We start from the raw sequence: 16,784 nt of genomic DNA on the forward strand, positions 1-16,784 counted from the left end.
AGACTCTGAATTCAAAGCCAATGAAAACTGGCTTTTTATTTCTATAGACTTTAGCGAATTCTGTTGGATCAGTCTGTTGGTGAACAAAATTCTTTCCCTAGCTGTTACATTTTGTTGAAAACATTGCTGCCCTACACACTCAGACAGAAGCAGTAGGTCTTTAGTTAGTCTATTTTTATGTACAGGTAATGTTATATAGATGATTTAAAAGGTTAGAGGTGGTCACATGCTGGACTAGGTTCTCCGAAGACACACTGATGCCACCATGCTAGGCAACTGTTCAGAGAGAAAGAGCCAGGATTCACAAACTTGATGGAAGTCCTGTAACAAATCTATTAAACACCACAACTTTAATAGATTATTCTAAACCACCTAATTTCATTGGCCTGATTTTTAATATTGTACTTGATGTTACAAACAAAATATAACTTCAGTATTTAAAGTTTTCACATTTCCATGTAAAACCAACAGTAGGTCTAAAGTGAAAACAGCTTTGTGGGGCAAAAGCTTTTTCTTCAACTTCAACAACAAGATTCTAATTTTATAAGAGTAGAGAAATGCGTAAACATAAACATTCATGATTTTATTTTGTACACGTCTGTGTAAATTAGCTGATACAAATATAATTTATTATAGAAACATTTTGTTTGTTTGTTTTTGCTACACACAGTTCTATGCTGACATCACACACTAGTCCATTAATCTTTCAAAGAGTGAGATTTATGCATTTTGCATTCTAATCCCCAGTAGGTCCATTGCCAGCAGTGGACTTCATGTTCAGAAAATAAGATTCACAGTGTCAGCAATGTAAAATTAAACTTCAGTGCAAGATTATAAATAATCAAAAATGAATGCATCATTTTCATATCATAATCACCAGACGCTTAAAGGCCATGATCCAAGCCAGCTGAAATCAATGACGGTTTTCCCATCGACTTCGCTGGAATTCACCCACAGTTCCCAGTCACTATAGATTCTCGTTTTAGTTTCACAATTTTGTCACAGCGTGAAGAGTTAAAAAGCATGTAGTATCACAGCTTCAGTGTGAGAAGCAAAGCCTCTAAGTCTTTCTGGGCCTCTTTATCCTGAAAGAAACAGACAATCATGCATCAAGTTAGATAGGATAAATCCCTTCATTTGCCTAATACGTGCCTATCCACATTTCTTCACTAAGAGCAGACATAACACACAACTGTAAGAGCCACAGAATGTACAAGACTGCCTAGTAAGTTAATTTATCAGTGGTTGCAAAAATAAAGTTTGAAGTGAAAACAAGAGCCAGATGGCAGCCCTCCCTTTACAGCTCTGGTAAAGCACTTAAAATGTTAGCCACAAAAAGCCTTCTCAGCAGACCAGTGAGCCTTTCAGCTCAGGCCATAACTTTTACTGGTGCACTTTGCATGAAGTACTGCCTTACCTTATACTTTAGGTAAGCTTGCAAACCGTCCGTGCACAGTTTTTCTAAAAATATTTCTGTGATGTTTGCTAATGTTTGTTTATTATGCAATTAACAAGAAAACATTGAGAAATGTAATTAATGACATAGGTTAGATTGTGGTTTCAGTGCATACAGCTGTACCTACCTGTCATAACCACCACTGACTGACTACACACTCGGTATCTTCCATACTGGTGTTGGTGGGCTCTGCCTATGCTACTGGGCTCATAGGAGTGGAGCCAATGGGGGAGCCAGAGGCAAGTAATCTGCTATGTCAGAGCCAACACTGTATTATACCCCCTAGGACAGAAGGGAAAGGCTCCTTTTAGGCTGATGCGTCAGTGCACAGGTTGCACGGGGCTTTAAACCAAACCCAGCCCACGGACTCTTTCACCAGTAACCAATGACATACGTTTTGGCTATTCCATGCATGATCTGTTCGGAACCGGGCACACACATACGAACATGTAACCACAGTACAAAAACCCCCATTATTCTACCTATTTTTGAAATGTCTCCTGGATATGATCCACTTGCTTTACTTGCCATTGAAAAACTTCTGGCTTGCAAAATGCTCCTTGGTTTAAAACTACGTTTCTACAAAGTCGGCACCTCATACCTGCAGGATGGTAAGGGTCCAAAACACCCAATACATGCACCCATGTGTGCTTAGCAGTGCAAGCCAAAAGCACCTGCACATCACAAATTTTGTGTATTTCTAATGACAGAGACCAGCATTTCTTCCCCAGATAATGCCACAGGCAATTCTGAAAGAAAATACTGCAGACAGACAGTGAAGTAATCACTGAATTTCAGGATCACTTCATTATCCGATCAACCACAGAGGTGGAACAAAATACAAGACATTTTAAAATACATTTTACGGGTGAAGAAATTCCTGCTTCTCTTTATTTTGGTTAGTTGTCTATAATGTCATGGAGGAATAGAGAAGAATATTGAGATGATAGAAACCATATGCCAGACATGTCAAACTACGTTATATTATTGGTCTGGATTAAGGCATTAATACATTAGCTGGACACTTCTCTTGGAGTCGCTGCCTTGCTCCCACTGGCAACAATAGGCTAAACTATCTGCCTAATCATTTATCAGGGGCCTTAAAAGGCACACACTGCAAAGCCAGTAAGCCCTTGCCAAAATACTCTAACAGAAGGAAATGTCACATTGAATTCAGCACCCCTTAAACTCCACGTCACTACAGGCTGCCTGGAGCACCAGTCTGTGGCTTTCAATAAAAATTGTAAAACTCAGAATTTACATCAATATGTTGATTAATTCAGGGAAAATACACTCTTTTCTGAACTGATTGTGGTCAACTTGTGAAAATGATTCTGAACTTCATTAAACGAAAAAGTAAAATCTCAGACACTGTCCCACACTACTAAGAAAATGAAAAAGGTTTCATTGTATTTGGCTCTACTGTTTTCACACTTTTCTAAGACAAAAATGAGAAAGATGCAGGTTTTCTCCCATCTGAACAGTGTTCAGCATTTCATGGGTTGATGAGATTCTTTACTCGCTTTGCACGATATAGCATTCTAAAAATGTACCTCCGAGCAACTTTGTATAATGGTTTCTCTCCTTAGAAGCAAAGGATTATATTGGGAAATGAGCTTTAATGAGTTGCAAAGGTCCCAGAAATATTGGGCAAACTTTCCTGAATCTTCCTCTGGGCTTAGGAAAAAGAATGAAACAAATCCACAATTGTTCTAAAAAATAGCTGGAGAAGAAACTGCAAACGTGCAAAGTGTCCTACTTCTGGGTTGCCAGTTCTAAACAAGACTACATCAGTAAAAGCAGGAATTATTATCGTTGCAAACTACTTAACGGGCTGCGTTAATTGAGCCAGCGGCTTCCAGTCAATATTAAGAACTCAGATGGCAAAAGCATTTTAAAAAAATCAGTAATGGTATTAAAAACAAAGCTGCAAATGGTCACTGAAGGGAGGTGTTATGTCACCTTTGGATAGAGTCCTTCCAGACTCAAGGGGCGCATCACACTAAAAGGAGAGAGAAGCCACAACACTGTTCAGTGTACCAGTCTCCAGTTTTAAGGATAAAAACTTCATTAATGCCCAAAGCTTGACTGTTCATGGGAAGACAAAGCCATAAATCCTGTATTTAGCCAACTCTCTTCCTCATTCATTTCTGGGTCTGTGGCTTTCTAAAACTGAACAATCAGCTCAGCTTTTCTTTTTTTTTCTTTTTTTTTTTTTTTCCTTTTAAGATGGGCAGGCTTTGATCTCCCTCTAGAGTGCACCAGGGAGAGGAAGAGGTGCAAGTCGTAGGAGGAATGCAACATATTTGTGTCAGTCCCATTTGTTCACCCTGAGGCTTCGTTCAGCGCTGACTGAATATACAGCCATTTTCAACCTTGACTTTCTACTGTCAAGGCTTACATTTATTAAACACTTCTCATATCGTTTTCAGAGTTGAATATGAGTTCAAAATGTTCTGCAAACTGCTACACAAAAGATATTCAAATTACAGGGTCAGTGACTGTATTTTCCCCTCTTCGTATTTAGTTGCTTTTCTTTTATGTTTCATCATCCACAGGGGATATGCACAGGAAAAAAAAAAAAAGATCTGGGAGGCCAGGGAACAAAGGAAGAGAAGGAGTTGAAAACAAGAGCAAGACCGAAGAGAGAGCTGGTGGGGAAAAGGGAATGTTGGCTTAACTGGAGGTAGTCCACATTTTGACAGCTGATTTCTGAATTGCTGAAAAAATTTACTGATAAATATATATCCACACAGACATACACACGTAAATGTGCATGTAAAAATTAAATAGCAATTAAAGCAGAGATGGAAAGATAATGATTTTACCTTCCATCTCTGCTAATTACTTCCTTATGCACTAAACACATTCAACCCAGGCACTGCACATGTGTGCACTTGTTGACAAAGTCCCAACTGTCAACAGAGAATGATACAACCCCATGACCATAGCCAAAACAGTTACACCAGCCAACTATAACATAATTGTGTGCGACCACTGCCAAATCCCAAGCTGACATGCATCCTGCAAGGTTTCATTGAAGTCGGTGGGGCTGCATGGTATATTAAATGAGCTGGGCTGCAAGGGTGGTCCAAAGCTGTACTCTGATACGTGGTAACAGCAATGAGGTGCTGAGAGGCGCCCCTGATTTCGGGTACAGCTGTATCATTCCTTCGCAAGCTCCAGGAGAAATCCTGGACTGTAACAGAAGAGACTCTCAAACACGCACAAGGATTGTTAATTAGAGAGTAATAGCTCTTGTAGACAACATAAACCACATAAAGCCATATGCTATCCATTCTTAGTTTCACGATAGACTCTCACAGATGGTGTGACTGTAGTAGGTGTTAATTTGCATACAATTGCATAATACTGTTTTTCCCCTAAGATATTTCAATAAACCAATGCAATCATCCACTTGCAACCTTCTGTATGACTGCTGTATGTCACAAGTCAGGGCATTTTATGATCTTTCATATTTTTAATATCTTCCTCTGAGGATGAACCATGACTTCTCAAGGCTTTTAGAATCAAGGCAAACACAGCTTTAAAATACGCAGCTGACAATAATTTCACGTTTTCTGATTATACTTCGAGTAGAGGTAAAAACACTCTTTCACACCCAGAAGACTGTGAATGACCAGTTCTGCTAGTTCGAGGACTGTTGTTGAAAAATTACAAAAAGGCAGAATTCAATTTAGAATAATTAATAGTCATGTAAAATTTTTATCTACTACTTCTCTTCTAACTTAAAAGACTAAGTTTCGCCTGTAACTGGGTTTCCTTTTCCTATTCTACACATCGTGGAGCTTTTGGTGTTCAAGACATTCCTCTCTTTCTGTTCAGCTGCTACCCCCACCATGGTGGGACCTACAGCCCTTCTCTTGGTGCAGTCATCACTGAAACGGCTTGAACACGATCAGGACCCGTCACAGTCCCTTCAACAAGATGCCTGTTGAGGCTCTCCTTCACCCTGTATATTGACTCTCAGGCAATATATTTCAAACTCCTGGAAGCTTAACTTCCCCTGGCCTCTCTACAAAAATAGAAAACCACTTGCAAACCTCTGCATCCTGCAGTTCCCCACTGCCTCCATGAATGCTTCTCCCACTCTCCCCCTGCATCGCCAGCACACCAGCGGAGGAGATACACTCCACACTTTGGGGAACCGTCTGCTGATCAGTATTGCCGCACTAAGAACTATGCTAAAACTGTGTTACCTTTGATAGGATATTGAAATGAACACTTTGTGATAAACTAGTCAATTTAATTATAAATATAATAAGCTCAGTATTTCTCAAGACAGACTTTATCCTTATGTATGAAACTGCTACACTACAAAAAATATCTTCATCATTTTTTGGAACTGTTTTTGGAGGAGGGAAAGAATAAGGAGACAATGCAAACAAACCTTTTGGCAAGAACTTCAAAAACATGCAGACAGCAAATCAGTCTGATCGCTAAGAGAAAAATAGACTGTATTCTCTGATGTGCAAAATAATGTAAAATACAGGAGGTCTCAAATTCTTTTAGCAGTTCTTTTACAACTGTCTCATTTTTACCAGCATTTTACAGTTTGAAATCTGATCTCTTTATAATGAGTTTTTAAAAGGGCCATTCCCTGAGCTTGGAGGACTCATACTCAGTGTAAACAGAATCACTAATTAAGGAACAGTTTTTAAAAGTATATTCAAAAGATACTTTAATTTTGGGTTGGTGGTAGCTATTAGGAAATTCTTGTTCAACTCCACAAACAGTATTATTTAAAATGAACACAAATCTGAATGCTTCCACTATTTTGTAATTGAAACACCATAGACTTTTGCTTGGCATTTGGAGAACAAATGTGCCTAAAATCTAAGGGAATGAATTCCTCTGAAAACAATGACATGTTGTATTGAGCTGATGATGTTGTGAAAAAAAAATGTTCTCTTTGATGAGAAAACAAAAACATTTTTTATAAGGTTAACCCAAATTATTCATACAGTTTTGATGGGTAGTTTTTTAACAAAGAAGTCATAATTTGTACCCTTCACTTTAAAAGCAAAAGTAAATTACTTTTTTCTCCTTGAAATCTTACTTAGAAGGAGAGATTATCACAGCAGCTTCAAATGAGATCTGTTGGAAATATCACAGCCAGGTCTGCAACATATGTCCCATCTATGGTGGCTGGAGTAGGCATTTCCTGGAAAATCTGTTTTGGAAAATTCAAGATATACAAATCGTCTGTTGTAACAGGAACAACTGCTGAGTGCTGAAGTTTAAACTCTGCCCTCTCTTCTGTCCCTCTGTAACTCTCACTATTTTCCTCATAGACAGTATTAAAAGCAAAAATTGACGACCAAGGTGATCAATTATGGTGATATAAAAAAAACAGAAGAAAATCTTATAGGCATGATTTCTCCTCAGCAGCTGCATTCTTGTGTGAACATTCAGCCGTTGTTCCTGCCCATTATTACATTTACCTCCTCCTCCACATGGGCTTTTCTAGAGTTCAGCACTGAGGCAGAAGGCAGAGTCTGGAACAAGTTTCTGCTTCCTGCCATTTTACACCTGTAAGAAGTGAATGCTGTAGTGATCAATTTCTGTAATATCTAAACCTCTCTCACTGTTAATTTCAGTTCTGAATGGCCTTCACTTGTAATTGCTGGGAAGGAGGGAGTGTTTCTGAAATTAAGATTTTATTTTTTTTAAATCACCAATAATTTTGTAGAATACATTCTCAGGTTCAGGGAAGTTTTCATCTGCATTTTAACTAAGACTTTCAGCAACTCAGTGCAAATAGATTTGCTTTGCATTCTTCCTGCTTTGCTGTCTTTGGCTTTTCCAAGACTACATTTTTTGCAATGTAACTGCTGCTTTTTAGATTAATTTTCAAAAAACATCATAGAGACTAGAACCTTGACATTTTAATCTCTTTCTCTGCCAGGCTGTTAATCCCTTTATGATGAGCTCAGCGGTCCTACAAGCACAGAGTTCACTCTCACACCCATGCTCATCTCTAGACACAAGAAAAAGCAATTTCTTTACTATTCTACTTTATACTACATTGAGACTTCAATTTTCTACGAGTTCCAGCCTTGAAAATATTCAACGATTTTTTTTATAAACAAGAAGTTTGTGTCTTATTCCTCTTACGCACAAAGTGCTACATGTTTCATCAAGCACACCCCACACACTCATTTTGTCTTTCTACATGCAAGATGAATGCTCTTGTTTTCAATTTTTAATTACACTTTTCTCCACAAATTTAAAAAAGTCATTTTTTTCCATCACAGTAGTCCACCACATCTGGTTTTGACAGCCCTTCATGTAGTCACGCTCACCAAGGCTTTGAGTGCACTACAAAGCAGTAAGTCTCAGTAAGGGTAATGCAACATCTACTAGATAAACAGAGCAGCTGTTATGCACTTTACAGTAACTCACAGCAGCCCTGAACATCAGGATCTCTTTTACTGAAGGGGTGAACGTTTCCCACGACCCTGAGGTTATCCACCTGGACAGCAACCAGAGAAACGCAGGACAACTTAATGTCCCGTGCACCTCCAGCAGTGAAGTACCGCTCTACAGTATGACAGTATTTATGGCCAAGGAAGGACTGTATGATTCATTGGAGGTTTTTGTTTAGAGTAGAGAGGATAAAGAGAAATGTCTCTAAAGTAGTACTGTAACATCAGTTTTGCTTTTCAGATGTAATTTTCACCAAGCCTCCTGTATTTCCTTTTAAAATAAAAAAATTGCACAGACTGACTAGTTTAAAATGTGCCAAACTATTTTTAAAAACTGGTATTAGGACTTACAGGAGTCATTCAATCAGAAGTTGCCTCTTCTTTGATGATTTTTTTTGTATCCTTTTTAAGGTTCATAATAGGGTTGAAACAGGCCATCTGATTATTTTTTTTTTTGCTTTAACAAGAATTACCTCTGTTTGGAAGCCCTTCTACTCCTTGAATTGAAAACATATTCTGTAAGTGGTAGAACAGATGCAAAGAAGGGATAATTGGATGTGATACAACATTCAAGACAAAAATCATCTCACTTAACTTGAAATGTTACATGAAATGAATCCTAGACAAAGTGTCGAAGAAGTGCCCTGAGTTAGACCAGCTGAGAATTTGACCTAAGGATCAAAATGAGCTATGGGCTATTTTACTGATGCTGAGCACCTCTGGTTTCCACTGAAATCACTGGAAATTGTGGATGCTCAGAAGCAATAAAAAGTAAACCATTGTCTACTATTATTTTTCGTACTTATGCTGCAGGATGATTTGTATCATGAAATACTATACATTTATTCAATGTGGCACCTTTCCAGCAACTTTGTCTCTCAGTCTGCTCCTCATTTTATGCCTTTATACACATACATGTTTCTCAATAGAAGCCAACATTTAAAAACAATAAAGGAATTCCCCTGCCTGAAGAAAGAAAGAAAACTCACATGAGAAACTATGATTACACTTGGGAATGATGGGTTTCGCATGACTGTGACAACATTCCACACTGCTGACGACCCTGACATCCTGTGCTGTGGCAAACTGAAAGAAATCCTCAGACTGCTGCTGACCTGCGTTTTCTATTTCAGACCATGAACCCCATCTTTTACAGGTCTGTAGTCAATTCAGGCACTTTATCAGCATCTGTTTGTTACTGGCTCCCCAATGTCTCTTTAGTCTTATTACAGTCTCTTCCCTGCCTTAAACTAACCTGACTAAATGTGTACAGCTCCAAGCCTTGAACCACTTCAGTTCCAATATGTTTCCCCCCCAAAATCAGTAAGTCTTTAACACAATAACCAAAACAACACCTAATATTCTAATTCAGATGGGACTTGAGGTAACAACTTTGTGCAGTTTGTGTTCCAGATGTCAATTTTATAGTAATTCCTTTCAGTATGCACTTGGTTTTACCTTGTGCTGACTGCTTTTTTTTTTTTTCCCCCTCAAATTGAATTACACACTATTGTCCCAATGCCATATTTTCCTGGACTTTTTTTTTCCTAAACTTAAAAACACATCACAAGTAAACAAGGCAAACCAGACAAATCTGTGATATCTATACAATTAGTCAAAACAGAAGAGGACAAATCATCTTGTCCTCTTCAGATGGACAAAAGATTTTGAGGGCCCATTTGCTGCTCTTTCACAAACCAGTATCATTTTTATTCTTATCACCCCCTGCTTGCCAGAACACACACCCCCCCTTCCCCTCAGATTGCTCCCAAATTCCTGCTCTCACCTCAGGGTCCCCTGAGGTCTGCTGGTACTTCAAAAATGTGATGGGGCATTCCTTTACTCATGTTTAGACTGATGACACTGGACTTCAGAGGCAGGATTGCCCTCTCATTAATTGCAGTCTAGGTGTCAGGTGTCTCAGGTACACATCTTAAACGTATCTTCACATCTAGTCTCTCTCTGCCATCAGGGGACACAAAGGCATCTCTCTCTCTCCATCAAGTGTAGGGCAAGCCTCAGCAATTACCTTTGGTCATCAAAATTTTGTCCAGCTATTGTTATTAAAGATTAATCCCAATCTATGCTATCTCTATATTTTTTCAAGGAGTATGTTGAATGACTTCCAGTTTACTAAACACAGGCAATCTTCTGCCCACCAGAAGTTTCTGTGATACATGTTTGCAATTTCACCAGATAGACTCAGAGTTCATTGCAAGATTACCTGGCCTGCAGTAAGCTGAATACAGGAACAACAAAAAAATTCACCAGCACAATCAGTGCAGATATATACAAAACATGCTGAGTTAAAGCAATTTCAGTCGTACGTTCTCTCCTTTACACTATTGGTTCTACCTTTTATGCCAAGATGCAAGGTACCAAACACCGGATAATTTATAGCAGTCTTTCCTACATTCTGTAATAGACAAGCTGAAGGTACATTTCAATAGTAAGTAAAGAATAAAGCAGAGTTAAGAGATAATTAATGTCATATCTGTATCAATACATACTTAAAGAAACACTGAACTCAAGCAACGATTGCTTAACTTGTGTTTGGTACATACTATATAACTTGGGCCAAAACCAAAGGCCACCCAGGAGCAGCTGCTGGTGAGGCATGCAGTGGTCTTTCTTCTCAGCAGGAACACTTGACATAAACATGTTAGTGCTCCACACACAGCATTTATTGTCAATCAAGTTACAGAGCTATTTAATGGTCTTTTTCCTTAACTTCAAAGAATTAAATGGGATAGGGCCAATTCGACTCTGGAATCACCTCTCTCTCTCCCTGCCACATCTGCTGTGCTCAAAGGGGGTCCCTTAGGCTGACAAAGCTCAGGTTTGAACTTGTCATGATCTAGGACGGTAAGACGTTTCCAGTCATAGATCGGTAATTATGGAACTCGCTTCTAACACAAGATCAGACAGAGTGAACCTTCTTGCCATGACTTGGTTTATATTTGAGAAATTAAATCACTTAAAATCTCTCAAATATCTGTAGAAATTTTGCGTCCACATACTAAAAATATTCTAAAGGGCCTGAAAAGGCATCTAATAATCTCTTAGAATAAACTATGTTCCAGTAGATGTAACTGGAAGTACTGTGCCTCTTGAACTGCACTGTGGTTGAAAACAAAGGCAATTCTGAGTAACTCATCTACCTCTGCTATTGCTAACACACTGCCCTGGAGGCCTTGACAAGAATCACAAACCAGAAGCTTTCAGGAGACTGTGGGACGAATATCCAGAATGCTTTCAACTGAGAAAAAGGAGGTCTGGGGTAAAATTTCAGCACAGCTAGAGTGACACGCTCAACTGCTTATGCTTAAGATAATCTAGTGAAATAGGCTGCATTACAAAGACTGCAATTCAACTTCTGACAGCCTCTGAGACAGACAAGTCCCTGACGGTTGCCCAAACAACGATTTTTTTAAAGTTGTTGATACAGACAACTGTAATGAGCCAACCTAGACAGGAGGAAAAAAGGAAGGTTCTGAGTTCAGAAGTGAAACACTATGTTATTACTGACAGTGCAATAATGGGTGCCAAAGACAAGACAGCAGTCACAACAGAACAAGTTATCAGTCTCAATACCCACCTCATTAGTAACTGAGAGAATTGACAGTGCAGAATCACAGTACTTCAGTGCATTGTTTTTCTGGCCAAGATCTTTATAGCACTGAGAAGAAAAAACATTTTGTTTCCAATCAGACCACTGTAAGAATACCAGAGTCTACAAAACATTATTTCTAAAAGAACTTGGTTACCTTTGCCAAATACACATAATTGTATTTGGAGTATCCTGGATGCATTTCTTCTGCCTAAATAATAAAAAACAGGAAAGAAAACAGACATAAAACTTGTGTGATGAGATTTATGTGGTCTGCACAGAATTTTAGTAATGCACTAAGCTTCTTCAATCATCAGACTGAATCATCCCTACTGTGTGCACCACAATCTGTACAGCACTTCAAAAAAAACCTCAAGAAAATACAAAACCCCAAACCCGAACCCAGGCATATGAGGTGCTGACATTGAACACATTAAAATGTTCTGTATTTCTTGCTCTCCTCTCTCCCCAAGTGTTTTCTAAAGATATCAGATCATTCTATAGAATATCTACGGGATTCATTCACTTACACAGTGAGTTAAAAGACATTGCTCTCTCTAGATTATTAGTATTTATTTCTTCATCAAATAAACGAACAAGCAACCAACAGTTCACACTTTGTGTAATGGGTAATGAAATGTATTAATCAACTTTATAATGCTTTTTCTTTGAGAGACCCGTATCTTCTAGCTCTGGGTTGACCTTTCTTTTCACATTACCATCTTCTGAAAAGTTCAGATCATTAAAACAGTTCAAGATTGTCTTCCTTTTAAAACACATCAAGGATGTAGATGCTTGAAAGATCCGTAAAAACCCCACCAATTATCTACCAACCAAGAAGCAGCTTTTATCAACAAACAGCTTTTGGGGAAGAAAAATTACACCAGTGAAATTTACAGTAGCTGTAATCCTTGGACCAAAACAATGCTGCTTTCACTATAACTGTGTGTTACCAAACAACTGAAAAAGAAACCCAAGAAGCTGTCTTTTAGACAGTAATTGAATTTTTGTTGCAGAAGATGACTTAAAACCACAGTTACTCTGCAGCTCACCACAAAATATCCTGAAGCTAAAGTGAACATTTCAATTTATTTCTTCCACCTCTGGAGTTCTACCTTAAACATAAAATCTCTTCAGCTGGGAAGATAGTAACATATTGTATTGTCCAAAATTCAGGAGACTGTTCCCCTTTAAACAGATCAAGAACACAGAAAACAAGCACTTTTGATTGTGAAGAAAATACGTTTGTTCCATTTCTTCGAGAAACTGTCTGAAAGTAATTGCAATGATGGAAGTTTATGCTTTGAATTCAGTCAAGCGAAAAACTTGTATTTTTCAGTTCCAGAAGTAGAAATGATTCATATAAAAGACACTGAAAGACAGGTTTATTTTATTCATGTGTTGTTTTCTCATAACTGTCCATTCAAGTAGAATGCCCAGGAACATAGACCTATATACAGAGTTTTCTTTTCTAGTTCGCTACAAAGGTAATTTCATCTCCACAAACAAGAAAGGCTTCTACTGAAATTCAATGAAACAGCTTCAGATCAGAAAAAGAGGTGCCACAATGTCAAAATTTTCCTTGCCTATGTTAATCCTCTTGCAGAAATGGGCAAATCATTATTATTGCTATGGTTAATTTGTTTCAGTGGCATATATGACTAATCAATATCCATCTCACATTAAAACCAATAACTATTTACCACAAAACATCATTGAAGAATTCCCTAAAACTAAAGGAAGAGAAGAGAGGTGCTAGCCACTCATCTCTAAACTAATTTTAAAATAGAAAAGGAAAAATATTTTAGTAGAGAGCTCTGTGGTATTCGGGAGAGCCCTGGATTTATAGCTACTGAACATAACCTGCTGAGCAGACAATAGTCACATATAGCGGCTGGTAAACAGTCACACAGGAAAACTCTTGGCTAAAACGTACCTTAAGGAAATTCTGCAATGCTTCTTCTACTGTTGAAGTTGGTGGAGTCCCAAAGAGAGCAGCAGCTACTTTCTTTTCAATCCAAGACAACTGAGCTACCTATAATAAAAAAACCCACAAAAAACCAAAAACTAAGAAAAAATCAAAAGTCTTTAGGATTGCTTCTCAATTTTGGAGTAAATACTGTACTGTGCCGCTGTACTATTTACACAACCTATTTTGCAAAAGAACGTAAAGGAATGTTTTATACTGTCGATTGGCCAGCTCAAAGCATAGTCTTTTGGATTTTAGATTCTGGATTTCAGATTTCTGTTGAGAAATACATGACGAAACACCACCATCATTGATAAGAGATTATTCTAACATACAAAGTGTAAAGTACGGTTTAGGTTTCATAAGACCTCGCCACTTCTTAAAACCTAAGGCTGCAAATAGTGCTTTAAATCTGTTAAGGTTTTCATGAGACAGCTTAGCATGATAGTCCATGTACTTGACTACTTTTCAACATTACAAAAAGCTGTTGCTACAGTCAAAATGTGAGTGCTTTTAGCACTTGTAAAACAAGTTCATTTATTACACAGAAGCTAGTGACAACCACTGTTAAGAAAAAGGCTTCATTTTTAGCTCTTCAAATCTGACAAATAACATTTGCCAAAGACGTCTTCTCGTTTCAGGAAGATGGGCTGCTATAAAAGGACTTTAAGGAACTGTCATATTGTCACATGATGTACATGACTTCTTCTGACATCTGACAGAAACTGCTCTAGCTACTGCCATAAAGTATTTGGCTCCATCACCTAACCTGGTGAAACACACCCCACATCTCTAACGAAGGACAGAGCTACTGAGAAACGCAACGCGAGATTGGAGCCTGTTTAAATGGAGAAGTGAAGCCACTCTCCTTTGGATGCTTCTACTACCTCTGTAAAGAAAAGTCAGGGCTTTATTCCTTCAGATCAGTATTTGAACCACAGCATTGATGGCTCCTGTCACAGAGTGCAGCTGAGTAAAAAATGGCAAAAAACAAGGTTCTGTGTTTTCCTAGCACTTTCTGGTCTGATCTATGCAGAGGCAACACAGAGAAGGGATATACAGAGGCAAAGAAAGAGAGCCTCTCCTCGGAGACCTGGAGGTGAAACATGAGTCACATAGGGATATCGTTTTTTCAGAGGGAGATGCAATTCAAATAACAGAGTTGAGCCTTGAACTCAAGTCTGTCCTACTGCTGTAAAAACTGAAATGGTTTTGGATAGCTTTAGATTATTCCTGCCTCGTTCCTTGGCTTCCCAATCTCTTCAGGACTGTTGCTGCTCCCTCTGTCTCCTCCAGCTAAATCCAGCAGTTATCCAGTAGATATTAGTTAATTATGGTAAAATATAAGAATCAATCCACACATAGCTATCCACAGCTATTGAACAGAATGCTTCTCTTTTGAACAGTCATCAAGTTCTATGTATTTCTTGTTGCAAACTGCCCTAAAAATACCATTACAATGAGCTCAAATACAGGCTGGAACACAACAGGAAAATGTATAGGAGCATGTTTTCTCATCTGGCCCACATGACTCTAGCTACACAAGAGGAACACTGTGTGGAGACAGGAGGCATCCTGGTGAAGTCTTGCTGGTTGTTTGGCAGGGTCCAACGCCTTATTTGTTAAATGCCGTCAGTAAGTCTTTCACACAAAACCACTAAAAATTACATTCCAGAGAGAAACAACACTAAGAAAACAAAGCTTTTTTTCATTCTCTCTCTCTCACACGTATCCCATTCTTGAAGCCACTTCTAAGGGAATAAAGACTTTTTTACTAAAGCTCTCCAGCAATCCCAGAGCTCTCATTCATTGAAGCAACATGATGTTTCCCCTCTCTGCACTGCAGGGCTTTCACACTGTTACAAACTGCAGCATGTTGGTTAAAAGTTCAAATTGTGGGAATGTATATAATTCCTCACACGCTTCATTCTCCAGCCACTCTCTAGTTTCTGAAACATATTCTGCGAGAGATATTCAAAGGATTTTTGCAAAAGTATTCTTTTCTTCACGCCAATCTACTGCTACAGTGTTCTCTATTCTTTTGCAAGAGGAAGGCTTTTTCTATATTTCTAGGTGCATTACATCAAGGTAGAGGTAGCTTATAGAAGGAGGAAGAGAGGGGAAAAAAATAAAGGGAATGTATATGCTTACACAGTTCTCTGCAAGACCACACAACACCCTGGGGATATACATACGCTGCAGATACAATTACCCTACATGTGTCTGCTGTTATGCAATAGCAAGGAAACAAAATTGCAGTTTTTCCATGTGAAGTTATAATTTCCCATTGAAAACACAAGTTCTTCCTGGCAGTTGTTTTATTTTCTTACAAGATTTCATCAGAACTGATTTACTGAGGTTTTAGTCCTTATTTTGTCTGGCTTGGGTGCTACTTTGCACTATTCAAAGTTTAAAAAAAAGCCCAAACATATATGCACTTGGCCATTTTTATATTACAAATCCCTCCAACCTGAAATAGTGTTTAAAAGTGAAATGCATGTATGCACAATAGTGAGTTTTCTTTAACATGCACTAGCTCCAGCATTATACTTTGTGACTATTACACAGATAGTCTGAGAGTTCTGTAATGTTTTGAGTAGCCAGACTTACATGCCACCAGCATGATGAATTCTTTGCAGCTGACTCTAGCCATCAATAAATGAAGTTCCTCGTTTACACGAGTTGTCCAGGTTCCTTGCACGATCAATACAGAAAGAGGTATTTCCACTAGACAATTCCTCTCCACCTACATTAGCCTGGGATGAACACTCCTCTCTTTCTCTTCTTTCTTTCCTTCAATTACAAAGGGAGCATAGACAAGTATACCTTGTGGATGGCTAAAGACAAGTGAGGTGAATCCCATTACAACAGCTTAATTACACTCCACCTGAGTCAGTCTGCACCCTACTATGACTGAGGTGAGACAAATGGAAGAGACTTGTTTTATGCAAGACACAAAATTGTGTCCTGGAGCAATAAAGATGTACAGGAAATTATACCCTTCCCCTAAACACACATAAGCACAGTCTTTAATTTGAAATAACTTTATTAGAGTAAATCTTATGCCATGTTCAGTGAAATGGAAGCATCATTCCTACTATACCAACTGACTTTACTAAGCATTCTCTGTGTGTGAGCAAGCACAGGCAACAGAAACCCTGGTGTAGCATGCTCTAGTGTAGTGCAAATTTCAATTCTGCAGTCAAGTGCAGAACATATCTGGAGGTCCATATAAAATAAAGTACAAAGAGATTGTAACTCCCATCAACCTCAGCGGAACCATGATTCCAGTTAATGCGT

The 16,784-nt window shown here is 38.4% G+C and overlaps 1 protein-coding gene across 1 annotated transcript in view; it reads right to left on the reverse strand.

The window, feature by feature from the left end:
• Nucleotides 1-234: 234 nt before the first annotated feature.
• RMDN2 (regulator of microtubule dynamics 2) overlaps nt 235-16,784 on the reverse strand; it is a 45,720-nt gene continuing 29,170 nt past the window's right edge. The window contains exons 7-10 of the mRNA XM_086626135.1: nt 13,452-13,550; nt 11,673-11,726; nt 11,504-11,584; nt 235-321 (exon numbers count right to left, since the gene is read on the reverse strand). Coding sequence (XP_086482261.1) covers nt 235-321; nt 11,504-11,584; nt 11,673-11,726; nt 13,452-13,550 — 321 coding nt within the window. The remainder of the gene's footprint in view (nt 322-11,503; nt 11,585-11,672; nt 11,727-13,451; nt 13,551-16,784) is intronic.

This window comes from Tauraco erythrolophus, chromosome 2 (genome assembly GCF_009769465.1).
Source record: "Tauraco erythrolophus isolate bTauEry1 chromosome 2, bTauEry1.pri, whole genome shotgun sequence".
NCBI classification, from domain to species: domain Eukaryota; kingdom Metazoa; phylum Chordata; class Aves; order Musophagiformes; family Musophagidae; genus Tauraco; species Tauraco erythrolophus.